The sequence below is a fragment of the Sus scrofa genome, chromosome 1 (assembly GCF_054392235.1).
Source record: "Sus scrofa isolate SSC_HxYL_T2T_F1_AM1 chromosome 1, Sscrofa_HxYL_maternal_Yorkshire_Landrace_v2.0, whole genome shotgun sequence".
In the NCBI taxonomy this organism is placed as follows: domain Eukaryota; kingdom Metazoa; phylum Chordata; class Mammalia; order Artiodactyla; family Suidae; genus Sus; species Sus scrofa.
Window position 1 is genome coordinate 247565823 of NC_139383.1, and position 19217 is coordinate 247585039.

Genomic DNA, 19217 nt, shown 5'->3' on the forward strand with positions numbered 1-19217 from the left:
AGACCTACAGATGAGAGCCTTTCATGAATTAAACAGTAAAACTTGAACAGTTACTTTTCCTTGACATCCGTTTGTCCAGTATGCTTCACAGATCTAGGGAGGTGTAAGACTTGACCAACAGAAATATACTTTTGTAGGAGTTCCCGTTGTGGCACAGTGGTTAATGCATCCAACTAGGAACCATGAGGTTGCGGGTTTGATCCCTGGCCTTGCTCGGTGGGTTAAGGATCCAGCGTTGCCGTGAGCTGTGGTGTAGGTTGCAGGCACAGCTTGGATCCCGCATTGCTGTGGCTCTGGTGAAGGCCGGAGGGTAAAGCTCTGATTAGACCCCTAGCCTGGGAACCTCCATATGCTGCGGGAGCGGCCCTAGAAAAGACAAAAAAAAAGAAATATGCTTTTGTAGACTTGTTTATAGAATGAGGGGGAAATTCACATTAAATGCTTCCTGTTCATGCAGAACTCTTGTGTGTAACGAGATTGTGTGCAGTTAGTGCCAGAGACCAGCTCAGCAGGATGGGGCTGAAGAATGGGTGCTGCAGGTCTTAAGGAAAAAAGTTAACATAAAACAAGACACAGAGACAGTAAAGGTGGGAACCCAGGGACTCAAGGTCTCAGGGACCTAGAGCACTGCCTCAAGAAACCACACTGCTTTTATTGTGCTCTTTAGATGAGATCAAGTGAAGAGTGGCTATGGGTGGATGATATAGGGTTTGTTTACTATTATATAAGTTCTTTTACTGTATTAAAAGCCTCTTAGCTGGTAAAAGGTTAAGCTTTTACTCTGACCTTTAGGCAGAGAACAGTTCTTAAGCTTAAGTCATTCATGCCTTTAGGTCTTTGTTCTTAAGCTTAAGTCATTTACCAGCACTGTGACAGTTTTTCAAGCAGGAAGTTGGGATAAATTAAGGCAAGAAGATGGGATAAAGTAAAGAAGAACAGGATGGAGTTTTCAAAGAAGCACATCTCTCAAAAAGTTAGATTTACCTCTGTACACTTGGATGAAGTTAGCCCTTCACCTTATACTTTGAGACCCATAAGTAAGGGAAAGCAGAGAGCAGAGAACCAGCGAGACCCCTCCACTGTCACTGGGTGAAGCATTTCTGAGTTACCAAGTTCCTCATGGCAGCTTTCACATCCTTGTTCCTCAGGCTGTAGATAATGGGGTTGAGCATGGGGGTCACCACCCCATAGAAGAGGGAGGTGAGCTTGTCTGCAAGGTCCTGTTTGTCAGCCCCCAGGGGGTCCTTGGATTTAGGCTTCCCATACATGAAGAGGATGGTCCCATAGAAGATGACCACCACAGTGAGGTGGGCAGAGCAGGTGGAGAAGGCCTTTTTCCTCCCCTCAGCTGAGGGGATCTTCAAAATGGTAATGATGATGAACATATATGAGAAAGAGATGAACAGAACTGGTACCCCCAGGAAGATCACATTGGCCACCCCCATGCTGATGACATTGATGGAGATGTCAGCACAGGCCAGCTTCAGGACAGCCAGGATCTCACAGGTGAAGTGGTTGATGATGTTGTCCCCACAGAAAGGCAGTTGCATTGCTAGGGATGTCTGCACTGTGGCAGTGGTGCTTCCAGCTGCCCAGGAGCTGACAGCCATGGGCACATAGACAGCCTTGCTCATGACAATGGGGTACCGCAGGGGGTTACAGATGGCGACATAGCGATCAAATGCCATCATGCCCAGAAGCACACACTCTGTGGCTCCCATGGCAAAGGAAAGAAACATCTGCATGGCACAGGCTGGGAAGGGAATGGTTTTCCTGGGGGTCAGGAAGCTGTCAAGAATGAGGGGCACTGAGGAGGTGGTGTAGCAGATGTCGAGGAAGGAGAGGTTCCCCAGGAAGAAGTACATGGGCGTGTGGAGGCGGGGGTCCAGGATGGTCACCAGGATGAGGAGCCCGTTGCCCAGCAGGATCACCAGGTACGTGAGCAGGATGAGCACAAAGAACATCTTCTCCAGCTTTGGGTGGGCTGAGAGGCCCAGGAGTGTGAAGCCTACCACTGAGGAGGTCCCATTAGATCTGCCCATGATGCATCTGCTCTGTAGCCTGTAAGAATTGAAAAACCCAACTTCATGATTCTCTGATGCCTAAAATGACCAGAAAGCCAGTAAGAAAACTTGTCCTGCTGAGCACTTAGAGAACAGCTCTAGAAATCTGGGGGGGTTCCTTGTTTTGTTCTAAGTAAAATAGAGAGAAATTGATCAAAATCTACCTTGTGATATTTGGCTGCCTATAGAGGTGTTTGCCATATCACCAGATTGGATTAATTTTTAAAATCATACTCAAGATTTTTTTTTTTTTTTGTCTTTTAGGGCCACACCCAAGGCACATGGATGTTCCCAGGCTAGGGGCTGAATCTGAGCTGTAGCCACTGGCTTACTCCACAGCCACAGCAACGCCAGCTCCTAAACCTACTGAGTCAGGCCAGGGATCCAACCTGCATCCTCATGGATCCTAGTCGGATTCATTTCCACTGAGCCATGATGGGAACTCCAAATCATATTTAAGATTGACAGCACATATTTACTTCAAGTTTTACCATGTGTGGTCAGTTCATTTTAACTAATTTTGTGAAGTGTTACATTCCATTTGTATGATTTCCTCACACCCCAGACACCCCCCCAGACACCCCCCCTCCACCCATGGGTTACAGGACTGGTGGAAATAACTGATCTTCATTCTCAATTCCTGGCCATTCCCCTCTCCAAGCCCTTTTGGCTATTGCCTTCCTGCTGTTACAATCCCAGGCCCCTGGGATATTCAGTCTCCTTCGTCCCTTCACTCACCTGCAAAACTCCTCAGGAGCATTTACCTGAGGATCTGGCCTTTGCCCACCCTTTAGTGCCTGGGTATCGTTAAGGCCCTTTTCTTCTCTGGGCTGCTGCTTCCCTAACACTCACTCTGGCACAGATATTTTTAGAGGTATGTCGTCCCAGGGACTAAGGGACCTCACAGATGTCTTGTTCCTTGACCTTCTGTCACATCACTGAGATGTCTTTTTCCTTCACATTCGCCACATGCCACTTAGTCACAAGAGATGAAGCCAGGGATGGGGTAGGCCCACAGGAGTTTACATATTCTTCTAAAAGTGCTCGCCTCCGTTTTTTATAAATAGGTTGCTAAAGAAAACTCACTTTTCTTCAGTCTGGGGAATAATCCAGAGGCCCCAAATAGTCAATCTGGTCTGAAAGTAGCAGCCAGAGGAGTTAGCACCCGAAATGGATGAAAGCTGAGTTTTCTTGTATTTGTTCTGTGTTTCAGAAAAATCCACAGAGGACCATCCACTGTCTATACGAAGCTATTTAACCACCCCCCCAACCCCGTACTGGGATTACTCTAGTCCCTGAAGTGATTTAAAGTTTAGAAAATGAAGTGACACATTTTAGAAACTTTATGCATCTGAGATTGTGTCCCTAAGATCCAATTATTCTGAAGTCTCTCCAGAAATCCTTTCTTCCCCCCAAGCCCCCACTTTCTCTGTATCCATCCTGCTGAGTTACTGGAAAGCATGAGACAAGAAGGGTCACTCTGGTCCTGCCCCCAGTTAGTGAGAACTCTTAGCAGAGCCCATGGTCACTGTGGGAGAATATGAAACTCACTGCTCAGGACAAGTCCCTGTAGCATCCCCAGCATGTCCAAATTCTGGATCTCAGGGCTGGAAAGAAGCAAATGACCTAGACGGTTGCCTCTTGTCTATGTCCCACCAAATAGATCCTGAGTGCCTACCATGGGCCAGGCCTTTAAAGGGCATTGGGAGAGTCACAAACAAATCTGGTTCTGGTCCCTGCCATCATGGTGTCACAGGTACCACAGCTGTGGACTTAAAAGAGGTCAGTTGATTGCAGAAAGGATGTCCTCTTGTTTGAAGTCTTTCTTAGGTGCGTGCCTTATCCTCTCTGGAGAATAAACTTTTTGCTGGGGTAGGTAAGGAGCAGTGGACCACTGTCATGGAAGGCAGAAAGGGATGTAGGAACTGTATTTCTTACACATCTTTTGCCTAATCCTCCTTATTTTAGCAGCACTCCCCTTCATCCCTGGTCCCAGAGGGACCTGGCGGAGAGTGCTATAGGTCCGGTTGTGGCTCAGCTTTCCTGGTTTCTGGCTTAGGATTTGGCTGCATCAGATCTGCTATGGAAATGAGCACTAGTCCACTTTCCAGCCTTCAAAATGTCACTCTGTTATCTCCCTTCTCCTCCTTAACCTTGTTGATTTTGTCATTAAAAACAAAAATTAAAGAAAACCAAAAAAAAAAAAAATAGTGTGTGTTTCAGGAAGGAGCAAATTAGATGCCAGTGCTCAGTCTTCCTTTATGCCTCGGTCCTGATTCCATGTAGTTTCTAACGCCCTCTCTCATTTTCTTTTCTTTTCTTTTCTTTTTTTTTTTTTTTTTTTTTTTGGCCTTTTCTAGGGCCACATATGTGGCATATGAAGATTCCCAGGCTAGGGGCCTAATCGGAGCTGTAGCCACCGGCCTATGCTAGAGCCACAGCAACGAGGGATCTGAGCTGTGTCTGCAACCTACACCATAGCTCATGGCAATGCAGGATCCTTAACCCACTGAGCAAGGCCAGGAATCGAACCTGCAACCTCACGGTTCCTAGTTGGATTCGTTAACCACTGTACCACAATGGAAACTCCTCTTATTTTCTTTATGTTAGTTGTTGATTCTTCTATGTTTCTCTCCTGCTAGAATGTAAGTTTTACAGAGACAGAGATTTTTTTTTTCCTGCATTATTCTCAAATGTATCCTGAGTGTAAAAACTGGACCTGGCTCACAGTCGGCACTCCATGAATAGTTGCTGAATGAATTATTAAGTGAATTTGTGACCCACTCTTGTTTTCTTCTTTGTCCCATGTTAGCTCTTCTTTTTTATGTGTTATTTTATATCTATCCCATCTTTTTAATTTCCGTAAACACTTTATGATGCACATAATGTATTGGTACAGTAGACCATCTATGTTTTATAAAGAAATAAATACACTGTGTATTTTGTAAAAAACCATGATTATAAAACCTAGGAGACTGAAGTTCCTGTTGTGGCTCCGTGGTTAACAAACCTGAATAGTATCCATGAAGAAGCGAGTTCGATCCCTGGCCTTGCTCAGTGGGTTTAAGATCTGGCATTGCCATGAGCTGTGGTGTAGGTTGCAAATGCAGCTTGGATCCCGCGTTGGCTGTGGCTGTGGTGTTGGCCGGCAGCTACAGCTCTGATTCAACCCCTAGCCTGGGAATTTCCATATGCTGTGGGTGCGGTCCTAAAAAGACAAAAAGACCATAAAATAAAATAAAAAATAAAACCTAGGAGACCGTTGACCTTAGATACCTGGCTTTGGCTCTGGCTACATCCTTTCAAATATTCAACAAAACCTGTCCTTTCTAAGCGGCTCTTAAACACTGTAAACCTCTCTTAGGTAGAGCAGCATTGCAGAATTCAGGACTTTTGGCCCCATTCAGAGGTCTGCCACTTTCCTTCTTGTTTGCAACATACACATTTTTTTTCTGCCAGAGGCCACCCATGGTGAAGAAGGGCTGCTGACTGCCCTCACCAAGATTTTAGAAAGTCACCCCTAAGCTGTAAGGTGCCTTGACGGTCTGCTTTGGTGTCTCTCTCTTTCCTCTTTGGGTTTCTCCCCAAACTCTTTTTTTTTTTTCCATTTTTTTTATTACTCAAATGAATTTATCACATCTGTAGTTGTATAATGATCATAACAATCTGATTTCACAGGATTTCCATCCCACAGCCCAGGCACATCCCTCCACCCCCCAAACTTCTCCTCCGGAGACCATAAGTTTTTCAATGTCTGTGAGTCAGCATCTGTTCTGCAAAGAAGTTCAGTCTGTCCTTTTTTCAGATTCCACATGTCAGTGAAAGCATTTGATGTTGGTGTCTCATTGTATGGCTGACTTTTCCCCAAACTCTTCCCCAGCCCACTGCCCCCTAGTACCCTACTCATGGGCTGGGGTCCCCCTGTGGAAAGCTCAGGGACAAGTGGAAGAGAAGGTCCCACACCATTGCCTCAGCTGTTATAATTGGTCCCAATACTGCCAGGCACATGGGAATCAGAATACACATCACAGGGACAACCTGACTCACTTCTGCTCTTTACGGGAGTTGTGCACATGTTAGGTCTTGACATCTTATTACGTTCGTGTACCTTTAAACCCTTTCTGTACTTTTCTGGAATGAAGAGATAGTACTGGGAGAAGGAGGTATAGGTATGATAGTAATGAGGTTAAGTAAATGTTCTGTACATCTTAATTTAAATGGTACATATGTATTCTCTTCCTACTGAAAATATCCAGAAACTATGAAAAACTCAATAGCACCTGTAGTACCCAGATGGTGGTGTCCAGATGCCAATCCTCACTAAGGGAAACAAGAGCTCCTTAGATAAAATGGTGGTTTCCAGTTCTGGAAAGGAACTGTACATGTTGAGCCTGGAATATCTTTTTTTTAAAGAAACTAATAATTTATTCCATCTTCATGATTATAGGCTTTACAGGGCAGGGCGGGTAAACAAGGCAAATAAAGCAAACTTTTCTTCCCCCATTTAACCAGATGTGGCATTTTTGGCATTTTTGATATACAGGTTGACTTAATACACAGGCTTAAGTCGAAAGCTGGCAACAGCACATCTTTGCAATTTAGGATCTTCTTCCATAGCTGCTCCAAGGATCTTAATTCCTGAACTACACCATGAGCTCTGAAACGATGTTCACTTCAGCATTCTTGAAGCTTTTATATCTTTTTTTTTTTTTTTTGGTCTTTTTGCCATTTCTTGGGCAGCTCCTGCAGCATATGGAAGTTCCCAGGCTAGGGGTCAAATCGGAGCTGTAGCCAGTGGCCTACGCCAGAGCCACAGCAACGTGGGATCCAAGCCACGTCTGCAACCTACACATCTCACGGCAACACCGGATCCTTAACCCACTGAACAAGGCCAGGGATCCAAGCCACGTCTGCAACCTACACATCTCACGGCAACACCGGATCCTTAACCCACTGAACAAGGCCAGGGATCAAACCCGCAACCCCTTGTTTCCTAGTCAGATTCGTTAACCACTGAGCCACGACCGGAACTCCCAAAGCTTTCACATCTTAATAGGAGATCAGGCACCTCTTATTAAGGCAGGGAACTGTTAAAAGCTGTCTTCATCTTTGATAACCCAGCTCATCGGCAATCTTTTTTTTTTTTTTTAATGTTTTTAGGGCTGCACCTGTGGCGTAAGGAGGTTCCCAGGCTAGGGGTTGAACTGGAGTTGTTGCTGCCAGCCTAAACCGCAGCCACAGCAATGAGAGATCCAAGCCGAGTCTGCTACCTACACCACAGCTCTCGGCAACGCCGGATCCTTAACCCTCTGAGCAAGGCCACGGATCAAACCTGCATCGTCATGGATACTAGTCAGATTCCTTTCCCCTGAGCCATAATGGGAACTCCCCACCAGCAATTTTAGCAGTTAAATTACTATACCAAAATTAAACTGAGCTGCAAAGCATTGATTGAAAATTTTGCTGGGAACCATTTCCAGAGCATTAGCTCCCTGAGAGAAAGGAGATCCTCACCAATTGCTTCACGAACAATTACCCCAGTACAGTGTAGTATAAAGTCCTTTGCAGCATAACTCAAGAGGTCAGGCAACCTTGATCATCCTGGGACAATCTTATCTATATTTACATACAAGATATATTTAAAACTGATCCCAGACAAGTATTTCAACCATAATCCCAAATAATCCCATCATTTAGAACACCAAGTTCCTGGGGAGATGCCAAAGCCCGAAATCTCTGAAATCTCTAAGCAGAGAGTGACAGTTCATCACCTTTTGCAAGTGAGAGAAAGATAGCAGGGAAGAAACTCCTCCCTCCTAAACTCATTAAATAGATAGCTATCTTCACAGCTTTAATCAACACAATCCAGGGTCTTCAATTTCCTGATTTGAGGAGTCCATTTTCAAGGTGACTCTCAAGGTCAAGAAGAGCTATCAGGCTTTTCTTTGCCACGGCCCATGAACTCCAGTCCTTCAAGGGGCATCTCCTTATCCTTTATTGCTTTCTGAACACATTGCTTGTAATGCTAGAAGAGGTCAGCGCATGGGTCCCTGGAGCCCTCTCCCTGGAGGAACTTCTTGGCAAGCCAACTCTTGAAGCACTGGTCTTACTCATGCTTCATGTCGGTGCAAGCCTCCCCTACGCTGTTCATGGCATCAGTGACTGTGCAGTGGAGCCTGGAACATCTTGACATAACCAGAAAACAAGGAAGCCACAAAGATACTAGGGTCCTGGAGTTCCCTTGTGGTGCAGCGGGTTAAGCATCTGGAGTTGTCACTGAAGCTGCTTGAGTTGCTGCTGTGGCACATGTCCTGTCCCTGGCCTGGAAATTTTCACATGCTGTGGGTGTGGCAAAAAGAAAAAGATACTAGGGTTCTGTCAAAAGATCTCAGGAGCCATGAGCTCATCACTATACTGAAACGGAAACCTCTAAGTATCTAGATCTAATCAGCAATTTATAAGAATACATGGATAGATACTAAAGGACCTCAAAATGCAGACTATAGTAATGTGATGTTGTGACTTATAGGAAGTAGATACCCATTTGTTTAGATGACCAAAATGTATTTCTCATATATATTTCATCTTTGCCCACAGTTCCTGGCTCACAGCTGCCAAAACCTTTCATGGCTCTTAAAATTCTTGGAATTTCCTGAGTGATAAGAGCCATGGGAACAACTTTCTTCATAACATTTAGTCTTTTGTCCTCAGTTCCTGAAAAACACTTTAGAAATCAAAAAGGTGGAGCAAGTGTCTTGTTATTTGTAAAAAGTCCATTTCAACCACAACTACATGACTTTTGGAAAGCACTTAAGGTTGGAGCTGGTTGCCAGGGGGACCAATCCTGAACAGAGGGTTGGAACTTTCAGTCTGAGCCCCTGATTTCCAGGGAGGGGCTGGAGGTTGACTTAATCACTAATGGACAGTGATTTAACCAGTCCTGCCTATTTAAATGCAGCTTCCACACAACCCCTGAGGGCATAGTCGGGAGAGCTCCCCAGCTGGAAATCACAGAGAGATTTGGAAGAGTGCTGTGTTAGGAGAGAGCATGGAAGGTCCACACTCTTTCCCCATACCTTGCCCTATACACCCCTTCCACCTCCCTGTTCCTGAGTTATATCCTCTTGTAATAAGCCAGTGATCTAGTAAGTGAAATGTTTCTCTGAGTTCTATGAGCCTATCTAGCAAACTAATCAAACCCAAGTAGGGGGTTGTTGGAACCTCCAATATCTCTGGTCAGTCAGAAACATAGGCAGCAACCAAGGCTTGCAGCTAATGTCTAAAGTGGCAGGGGTAGGGTGGAGGGGATGGGGAGAGCAGTCTTGTAGGACTGAGCCTTTAACCTGGGGAATCTGCTTCTGTCTCCTGGTAGATCATGTCAGAACTGAGTTAAATTGTAGGACACTCAGCAGGTGTCTGAGAATGACGTGGTGGGAGGTAGCGAACCCCCACTCTATGCCCACACGTTGAAACTGGTTCCAGAACTCTTAGGTGAACTGCAATTTCCCATACTGGGAAACTATTCCTTCCCCAAAACTGTAAGTTAAAAAAGAGGGAGAGGGAAGGGAGAAAAAAAAAAAAAGAGAGAGGGAAATATAGAGTAAAAGAGGTTAATTATCATATATAATCTTATTTGGATTCTGGCTCAAATAAACTAAGATATTAAAGCATTTATAAAACACTTAGTGAAATAAAACTGCTGGATAATTGATGATAGCAATGGATTACTTTTGAGTTTTAGGTATAATAATAGTATTGTCAGACCTAAGTTTGTTCGCTTGGTGTACAATGAGGTCAAACAAACCGGAATGTCAGAGAAAAGTTTATTAATCAAGGAGGTGCCAACCCAGAAGACAGGAAACCTAGATGTGTCTCAAACCCATCCTGCTGGCTGGCTGGGGCGTAAGGTTGCAGACTTCCTGGCACCTTCGAGTCGCTCCATGTGTCACTGGTGATTGTGATTGATCTGTGTGTTTCTGCAAAGCAAACTAGTAAATCATGCTCTTGTGATCTGTTAACGTCTTTGTAAGAGAGAGAAAAAGCCATGGTTGAGGCATTTTATTATTTACTTAGAGCCTTCGTGATGGTTCAGGAGTTTCAGTTCTGAATTAACCCTCCTGGTGTCATCAGTTTTAAGTCCACTTGTAGCCAGCTGGTTGAAGCCACAGGACACTTGCCCAATAGTTTGAGGTCATAAATCAAGGCATCAGTTTAAGGTAACAATCATGAGAAAGATTTTGTTGGGCTTGCTTGTCCTTTGTTTCTGCCTTTGCTTGCTTTCCTAAACCATAGCTTTTTGAATCCACTGTTTTTTAATTTTATTATTATTATTATTTTTTTTTTTGTCTTTTTGCCATTTCTTGGGCCAATCCCACAGCATATGGAGGTTCCCAGGCTAGGGGTCGAATCGGAGCTGTAGCTGCTGGCCTACACCAGAGCCACAGCAATGTGGGATCCTAGCCACGTCTGCAACCTACACCACAGCTCACAGCAATGCTGGATCCTAACCCACTGAGCAAGGCCAGGGATAGAACCCACAACCTCATAGTTCCTAGTCGGATTCATTAACCACTGAGCCACAATGGGAATGTCTAAATTTTATTGTTGTTATTATTGTTATTATTTTGCTTTTTTGCTTTTTAAGGCTGCACCCATGGCCTATGGAAGCTCCTAGGCTAGGGGTTGAACCAGAGCTACAGCTGCTGGCCTACATCACAACCACAGCAATGTGGGATCCAGGCCACATCTGCAATATACACCATAGCTCACAGCAACGCCAGATCCCTGACCCTCTGAGCAAGGCCATGGATTGAACCTGCATCCTCATGGACACCAGTCAGATTTGTTTCTGTTAAGCCACAGTGGGAACTCCTGAATCTGCTTTTTGGAACGCAGGGAAATTCTAGGAGACTAAAGTCTTTTTTTTTTTTTTTTTTTTTTACAAACGAGAAATGGGGACTCTCATAAAGCTATTTTATACCCAGGAGGGAAGGCCCTGCAGGGTCCTGCTTAGTTTCAATAGTAATTTACTTATGTTTTGTAAGAGTACTAATTTTTAGAGATAAATGCTGAACTATTTAATAATGAAATGCTATGATCATCTAGCATTTGTTTCAAAATAATCCAGGAGAGGGAGAAATATTTCACGGGGGTATGGATGGAGCCACACTGACCATGAGCAGATCGTTGATGAACAGTCATTTTATTATTCTCTTTATTTTTTTGTAAGTTTAGATTTTCCCCACAAAATGAAAGGAAAAAAAAGACTTTTCCAAGTCTTAGCTTATGTATTGCAGCCTCTATCTCTGCTGTTTGTTTGTTTGTTTTGTTTGTTTTTGTTTCTCCTTTTTGCCATTTCTTGGGCTGCTCCCATGGCATATGGAGGTTCCCAGGCTAGGGGTCGAATTGGAGCTGTAGCCGTCGGCCTACACCAGAGCCACAGCAACATGGGATCTGAGCCATGTCTGCGACCTACACCACAGCTCACGGCAATGCCGGATCCTTAACCCACTGAGCAAGGCCAGGGATCGAACCCACAACCTCATGGTTCCTAGTCAGGTTCGTTAACCACTGAGCCATGATGGGAACTCCCTCTATCTCTGTTTTTATGGTTCTCTTGGGGCCTTCGCTTTGTCATCTCTCCCTGCAGACCAACTTCTTTTTGCCAGGCATGTGGCCACATCAGACCTGGATTTATGTGGTCAAGAGCTCTATGCCAACAAGAGTCTCTATATCCAAATTCCAAATCACTTGGAGAGAAACTCTGATTAGCCCTGTTTTGGTCAAGAGTCCAATCATCTGCAGCCAGAGGGCCATGACTGTCCTCTCATCAGGTGCTAAAGGAGGAGACAGCTCACTGCTGGCAGGGCTTTCTAGCTGGCATACCACAGGCTCCAGATAGTCCAAGCTAAGTCCCCAGGGGGCCACTAAACTCAACATGTAGTGACCTAAGTCCCCAGGTGAATTGCCTTCAGCCATGAGTAGATTTATCCACTTAACCCAGGAGACATACAAATCCCTTTATTTTCTGTGTGTTTCAAGGCAAGAAAAAGATTGGGGAACACTAAACTAGAGAGGTAGACAGGGTAGGATGTTGGAAGATTTCAGAGAAGTTATATACAATATAAAATAAACTTCAAGATACAACCATGATAAAGAGAGGAGCTAGCCAAGGTCTGGTTCCAAAGCTTCTGATGTTAACACAACACTGTACTGCCTCACCCAACCAATCTACATGACATTTGTCCATGATTTGTCCATTGCCAGTGTCCATGATTCTGGAAGGAGAACACATGTTACTTGAGCATTAGACTTTACATGGTGTTCCAATTTGGTTTTGCCAGGAATCAAACTCTGAGATGGAGCCTGGGGTGCAGGGAGCTTATTCCCTATGCTCTGGGGATCAGTACTGGTGGAAGGGAAGATAAGGAAGGAGGATTGGGCAGAGGCAGAAGTTGGGCTTTGATGTAGGCTTCAGTCAAACCTGGGGGACTCTGGTACTGGTACTGGGGTGGCCCTTCAGAGTTGTCCTAGTGGGAACAAGACATTTATATCCTTTTTTTTTTTTTCTTTTTAGTGCCGCATCTGTAGTATATGGAGGTTCCCAGGCTAGGGATCCAATCGGAGCTACAGCTGCCCGCCACAGCCACAGCCACGCTGGATCCGAGCTGTGTCTGTGACCTACACCATAGCTCACGGCAATGCCATATCCTTAATCCACTGAACAAGGCCAGGGATTGAACCTGCAACCTTATGGTTCCCCTTCAGATTCATTTCTGATGCACCACAATGGGAATTCCATATCCTACATCAATCAGTCATTGGATATGGGCTTCCCTGGGAAAGGGAGCATGACCTTGGGTGAGTCGGCTCTCTTCAGCTAAGAGCCCCCTTTAGCTAATTCCTGGAGCTGACAGCTGAAGGCTGTCTTCCAGCAGCACTTTCAGCAACTAGAGGAACACATCCTTCTGTCTTATAGAAAGATGGCGGGGGGGGCATGGTCAGAACTAGGAACATTTCTTTAAGCCAAAACTAGTGAAGTGAAGTATGTTGAAAGGAAATTTTGCTCTACAAGTATGTTTCATTTTAAAGTTGGCTCCTGATTTATCAAGGTCAGGCTTAATCCCAAGTTGATGTCCTCCTCCTACAGTGAGCTAGGAAGGGCTTAGGTGGGATCTCTGCTCAATAGAGAAAAGCAGAGGCACATAGGGTGGGACAGATAATACTGAGTCTGAAAGGGTGAAACAGCAACATGCCCCTGTGCCCCCACAGTCGGAGAGACTGTTGAAGGGGCCACACGGGCAGTAGCCACGGTCTGCATTTCTGCCCAAGATGAGCAGGAGGCCACTGTGGCCCAAGAGGGTATCGCACAAGAGGAGCCCAGGATGACCAAGCATGGCTGGCTGAGAGCATTTGTTTTCATTAGAACATTTTGATTCTCAGGAAAAAGTTTCACTACTGATTGAGATGCTCCCACATTTTACCTCTGGACCTCTCGTCAGGTGCCCGGTGAACTGGCTCCGCCTTTCAGTTTTATCATTTCACTTGTCCTCCAACAGCCACCTTCTCCATCTTCTCCTGGTCACGTCTCGCCATCCTGACCCCAGACCCCCTGAAGATTGCTGTGCGCCCCTGCTCTGCTCTCCCCATATATCCATCCTTAACTCTCCAGACTACGTACAGGACCAGACTGTGTACTCAAGACTTACTGAGGGCAGGAAAACAAAGCTTAAAACCAGACACCAGCTATGAGAGCTCCCAGGCTAAGACCCTCCACACATGTATTTCAGGATCCACCTGCCTTGCCCTCAGAGCAAATGCCCTATGTGGAATTTACATGGTTCCAAGTCTTCTGAGTCTTGAAGAAAGGAAGAAAGCCAACTTCATTCCCATCTCCAGTCTCAGCTCTGCCTCCAAGAAAAACAAAATTTGAAGATGTGCCGTTTCACCTCTAATGAAGATTATTTTTTTTTAACTGCTAGGTCATGAAATTTCACCCCACACTGTCTTCAGTGCCTCCTTTTAAGAGTAGGATTTTGAATCTTTATTTAACACATAGGTGTACTAAGCTGTTTTTCTCAGAAGGAGCAACCTGCCCTCAAAGTGAATTCAGACTTGCCCAGTAGAGTAGCAGGAAAATTGCTAATTGATTTCAGAAGCATTCTACTTCCATCCCCTCAAGTCACACTCCCATCAGGTTAGAGGTTTCATTGTTTTTGAAAATTAGGTTGAGTAACAGATAAAATTCTGTATAATTCAATGTAATACATGTGTAATTCCATCTTTTGCTAATCACTCTTTATGTATATCTTCTTTGGGAGACACATTCTTCTGAGATTCATGGGTGAAAACAGGAAAGAGGCACAGAACTACAGGGACATCTGTCTTCCAAACATCACTGGGTGAAGAGTTTCTGACTCACCAGGCTCCTCACAGCCACCTTCACATCCTTGTTCCTCAGGCTGTAGATAATGGGGTTGAGCATGGGGGTCACCACCCCATAGAAGAGGGAGGTGAGCTTGTCTGCAAGATCCTCTTTGTCAGCCCCCAGGGGGTCCTTGGATTTAGGCTTCCCATACATGAAGAGGATGGTCCCATAGAAGACAAGCACGACTGTGAGGTGGGCAGAGCAGGTGGAGAAAGCCTTTTTCCTCCCCTCAGCCGAGGGGATCCTCAGGATGGTGGTGAGGATGAAGATGTAGGAGATAAAGATGAAAAGAACTGGGACCCCCAGGAAGAGCACATTTGTCACCCCCATGCTGATGACATTGATGGAGATGTCAGCACAGGCCAGCTTCAGGACAGCCAAGATCTCACAGGTGAAGTGGTTGATGACATTGTCCCCACAGAAGGGCAGCCTCATAGCAAGGGATGTTTGAACCATGGAAGCAGCACTTCCAGCTGCCCAGGAGCTGGAAGCCATGGGCACATAGACAGACTTTCTCATGACCACAGGGTACCGCAGGGGGTTGCAGATGGCCACATAGCGATCAAATGCCATCATGCCCAGAAGCACACACTCTGTGGCTCCCATGGCAAAGGAAAGAAACATCTGCATGGCACAGGCTGGGAAGGAGATGGTTTTCCTGGGGGTCAGGAAGCTGTCAAGAATGAGGGGCACTGAGGAGGTGGTGTAGCAGATGTCGAGGAAGGAGAGGTTCCCCAGGAAGAAGTACATGGGCGTGTGGAGGCGGGAGTCCAGGATGGTCACCAGGATGAGGAGCCCGTTGCCCAGCAGGATCACCAGGTACGTGAGCAGGATGAGCACGAAGAGCGTCTTCTCCAGCTTTGGGTGGGCTGAGAGGCCCAGGAGGATGAACTTTGTCACAGAGGCTGTCTGGTTGGCACTTGCCATGGTATGTCCCCTCTTTCAACTGAATAAAAAACTCACTTATCCAAACCCAATATCCTTTGTCTCCTGTAGGTCCAGGGCATCTGGTCTGAAGGTCCAGTCAGGCTGAGTGATTAGAAAACAGTTCTGAAAGCCCAGAGTCTCTTTCTTTCCTAGAAAAAAGGAGCAATAAGATCAGAATTTACTTTGGGGTCATAGAATATCAAATTTACAATGTTTAAAATGATGGTTCTGCTAATTTAATTCATTTGATTAGAGACAAGACACACAACACATTCATTTTAGTGGTTCTATGTCCTCTGTGGCAGTTCATCTCATTAGATATTGACTCAAAAAAATGGCCTTCAGGTTTGCTTCATGTTCTCCCACTTTGTGCTTAGTATTAGGTAAATCATTAGTTGTGAATACTCACTCTATTTCTCCAGAACATTTTCACAGAAAATACACTTATATTGTTGCTAAGATCTCTTTTCTCATGAGTACCATTCCGTCCATCTGTCCATCCATCCACCCATCTGTTTGTGTCTGAACATACATCTATCCATCAAAACACTTGTTGATCACCCACTGATCACCCATGACAATTCCTATGAGGCACAGGGGTGACCCATGGCCCAGGCTTAAATGGGCTCTCAACCTGCAAGCGAGAGGAAGCAGAAGGATTCAGGAGGGGCCAGAACATCCAAAAGGACATGCATGGTGTTGGTAGAACAAGGGTCAGGAAAGGCACCTTAGGTAATATAGAATCCAGCTGGGCTTCTAAGGGCAGAAGGATATTGGAGAAAGAGAGATATCTTGGGGGAAGTTTCCAAGGTAACTTTTTGATCTGTAAATGCTGAGATGTTCCTAATAGTTTGAATCTGATGTTCTATAATGTTCCACAGAGGTCTCCAAAAACCTACAGTGGCTCACAGCCTTTGGAAATCCAGTTGTCTTAGATAACTAAGCAGTGCTTTTTCTCTTTTTTCTGTCTTGAATATTTGAGATATAACATGTAAGTTTAAGGTGTACAGTGTATTTCTTTATATATTTATATATTGTAGTATGACTGCTATTGTGATATTTGTCACATTATGTAATTATAGTGCAATATTTTTGTTTCTTTTCACTATACGGTGCATCAAGTCATGGGGTTATTTATTACTCATTGCAAGTTTGTGCCTTTAAACAACATCTACTTTGTTTTATTATTTTTTGTTATCATTCCCTCTTATGAATGACTACATAGGAATCAGTGGATATTGGTTCTTGAACTTTTTGGCTAAGATGCTGGATATATCTCCCAGAATAATACCCTGTCACAGATTATGCTCACAAGTAATCTAGTCCAACCCTGTCTCCCATTGTAGATCTTTTTCTGCACCGCACTGATGCATGGGCTTTTCCGTTTCAGCTTGATTTCCTCTATGATGAAGAGCCCACTGTGTTCCCAAACAGCCTATTCCATATTTATACAGCTCTAGCATATTAGAAAATTCTTGTTTGTATTGAGTCATGCTGGCAGTTTTCTAAGTTTTTCTTATTCATATGATGGTGGTCAGCTTCCTTCGAGAATTGCATTCATTTTGTGCAATTTGTGGTCTGTGAGTGCAGAGGCTGTATTCTAATTTAGGCTGGGTAGGTTCTGTACCTTTCTTAGAACCTCATGTTACCCTCTTCTGTGTTGTGATTGAAAGAGATCGGTGATGTTCAAACTCTTTAAGAAAGAGAATTTTTGTTTTCTTAAATTTGGACCCCCACCCCCCAAGTATAAAGCAGAACTGCTCTTGTTGAAGTGGGCAAGAGGGGCTCAGAAAGTCTGGGCTGCTCAGGCCATGAGGCCCCTCAGAGGCCAGATCACAGGGATGCACAAGCTCCATTTTCATTGTGGGTGATGTAAATGGCACCCTTTGGAGTATAACAGGACAACTCCAGACATTTCCGTGGCCACAAGGTGGACGGTGCTCCCTGGACTTGTACAAGAAAAGGCTCTGGAACTGTGCGATCTCATCCAGGGGTTTCTCTGCAGTGAGGGGAATCCATGAAATTAGACAAAGTTTCATAGGCATTTGTCATCTAGGTTTTTCTGACCAAGGATGAAAGAATTTTGCCTGCCCCTCAGTCTTTATGATACCACTGAAATTGTCTCATTTCTTCCCCTCTCAAGTCCCAGACCCTTTGAAAAATCAAATCAGAAGCTGGAAATGTCACTGTGCTAATAAAAGTTCGAGGATTACTCCTGCAAGGACTCTCACTTACCTTTTTTAAGGAACCTACTGAGAAAGGGTCCAGATGGCTTGGGAACCTGGGCCAGAAATATCAACACTAGTTCAAAAGGCCCAGGCGGGAATGTCTACCTCTGATTTGAAGAAGGGGCAAAAGCTGGTTCCTCCCATTCTATCTTAGTTCTGTGTTTTAGGCCAAATCTCTAAAGGATCAACCAGTACATGCAGAAGGCATTTTGAAATCAGCACTGCACTTGAGACTCTTGTGTTCCCTGAAGTGATTAAAAGTTTGGAAATGAAATCATACAAAGTCAGGAAACTTTATACTTCTGGGACAATGTCCCCAAGATCCAATTATGCTGAAAGCACTCCAGGAAAACATCCTCCTGCTTTCATTCCTGCTAGAACTTTCCACTCTTAGGCCACTGAAGGACATCGGAGAAAGCATTTCCATGTGCTGCCTGAATTTCTGCAAACCTCAAACTTCTTGAAAAAAGCAGCTGGAGAGATAAGACTTATTTAGGAACTCTTTGTATTCATGGCATTTTGGAACCAGCAGCTGTGGACACAGTGCTTCTAAACTAACTGCTCAAGGTCATGGCTGTGGACACTTGAGAGAACTCCCATGAGCCATGGGGAGACTTCAAGGAGGAGGCAGTTTATGGCCAAGGACTGTGAGGAAGAATTTACACATGAAGAGATGGGAAAGGAATGGGGATAAGGGGACTACGATCCTGAGGCCAGGGCTTGGCACAGGTCTTGGGCTTGAGTATTTATTCCACAGCCTCAACAAGTCATTTGTTTGAAAAGAATCATGGAATAGCAGGTATGGAAAGAAGTCAAAGGAAGACATTCTAAGTTAGTGGAATCTGGAATGTGGTATGAACATTTAAAATGACCCCCCCCCCACACCCCCGCAAAGGTGATTCTTTCTTACTGGGTTTCACAGCCTTGTATAACCTCCTCTTCTTTAGTAACTTCTTCTAAGCAAAAGAATATACTCTTTTGCTAGTTTTGATGAATAAAATTGACAGATTGGCGAGACCCATTTGGCAAGGAACTGAAAGAGGTTTCTGGCCAACAGATGGTGAAGAAGTGAGGTCCTCAGATCAATTACCCTCAAGGCATTGAACCCTGCCCACAACAGTGTAAGTGAGCTTGGAATTTAACCCTTCTCCAGTCAAACCATCAGATGAGATCCCAGCCCTAGCCAACATCTTGATTGCAGTCCTCTGAAAGACCCTGAAGCAGAGGACCCAGCTAATCTGTGCTCAGATTCGTGGCCCACAGGAACTGTGAAAGAATACATGCATGTTCTTCTGAGCTATGAAGTTTTGGAGTGATTCATTGTGGAACAATAGGTAACAGATACACGGAGTATGGTTGTAAGCTGTGCGGAAGAACCTAGGTAAGGGAAGAGATGACACATCGAGAAAAAAGTGGTCCAGTAAAGGACCTACTGCCAGGGGACATTAGTGACTGGAAAGTTTTTCCTCATTCTGGACCAAAGCCTGCCTGTCTCCCTGCAGCTCAACCCTGGGTCTTTATTTGGCTCTTGAGGGCCACACAGGGCATGGTTATTTCCTCTTTTGCATATCA

The 19217-nt window shown here is 44.8% G+C and overlaps 2 protein-coding genes, 1 long non-coding RNA gene and 1 pseudogene across 3 annotated transcripts in view; 1 reads left to right on the forward strand and 3 right to left on the reverse strand.

The window, feature by feature from the left end:
- The window catches only part of LOC100514147 (olfactory receptor 13C7), a 142431-nt gene that overhangs the window by 51464 nt on the left and 71750 nt on the right, over positions 1-19217 (forward strand). The window lies entirely within an intron of this gene.
- On the reverse strand, positions 917-4265 carry LOC100514941 (olfactory receptor 13C7-like). The gene has a single exon (XM_084989463.1). The coding sequence runs from the start codon at positions 2040-2042 to the stop codon at positions 1083-1085; it is 960 nt and encodes a 319-aa protein (XP_084845589.1). The 5' UTR covers positions 2043-4265; the 3' UTR covers positions 917-1082.
- LOC100513577 (TP53-regulated inhibitor of apoptosis 1 pseudogene) lies at positions 7984-8214 on the reverse strand (annotated as a pseudogene).
- On the reverse strand, positions 14458-15417 carry LOC100513390 (olfactory receptor 13C7). The gene has a single exon (XM_003121991.3). It carries the CDS (start codon positions 15415-15417, stop codon positions 14458-14460), a length of 960 nt encoding a protein of 319 aa, XP_003122039.1.

Bases quoted from the DNA above. Each gene is read 5' to 3' on its own strand.
- LOC100513390 (XM_003121991.3), bottom strand. From the start codon at position 15,417: ATGGCAAGTGCCAACCAGACAGCCTCTGTGACAAAGTTCATCCTCCTG.
- LOC100514941 (XM_084989463.1), bottom strand. From the start codon at position 2,042: ATGGGCAGATCTAATGGGACCTCCTCAGTGGTAGGCTTCACACTCCTG.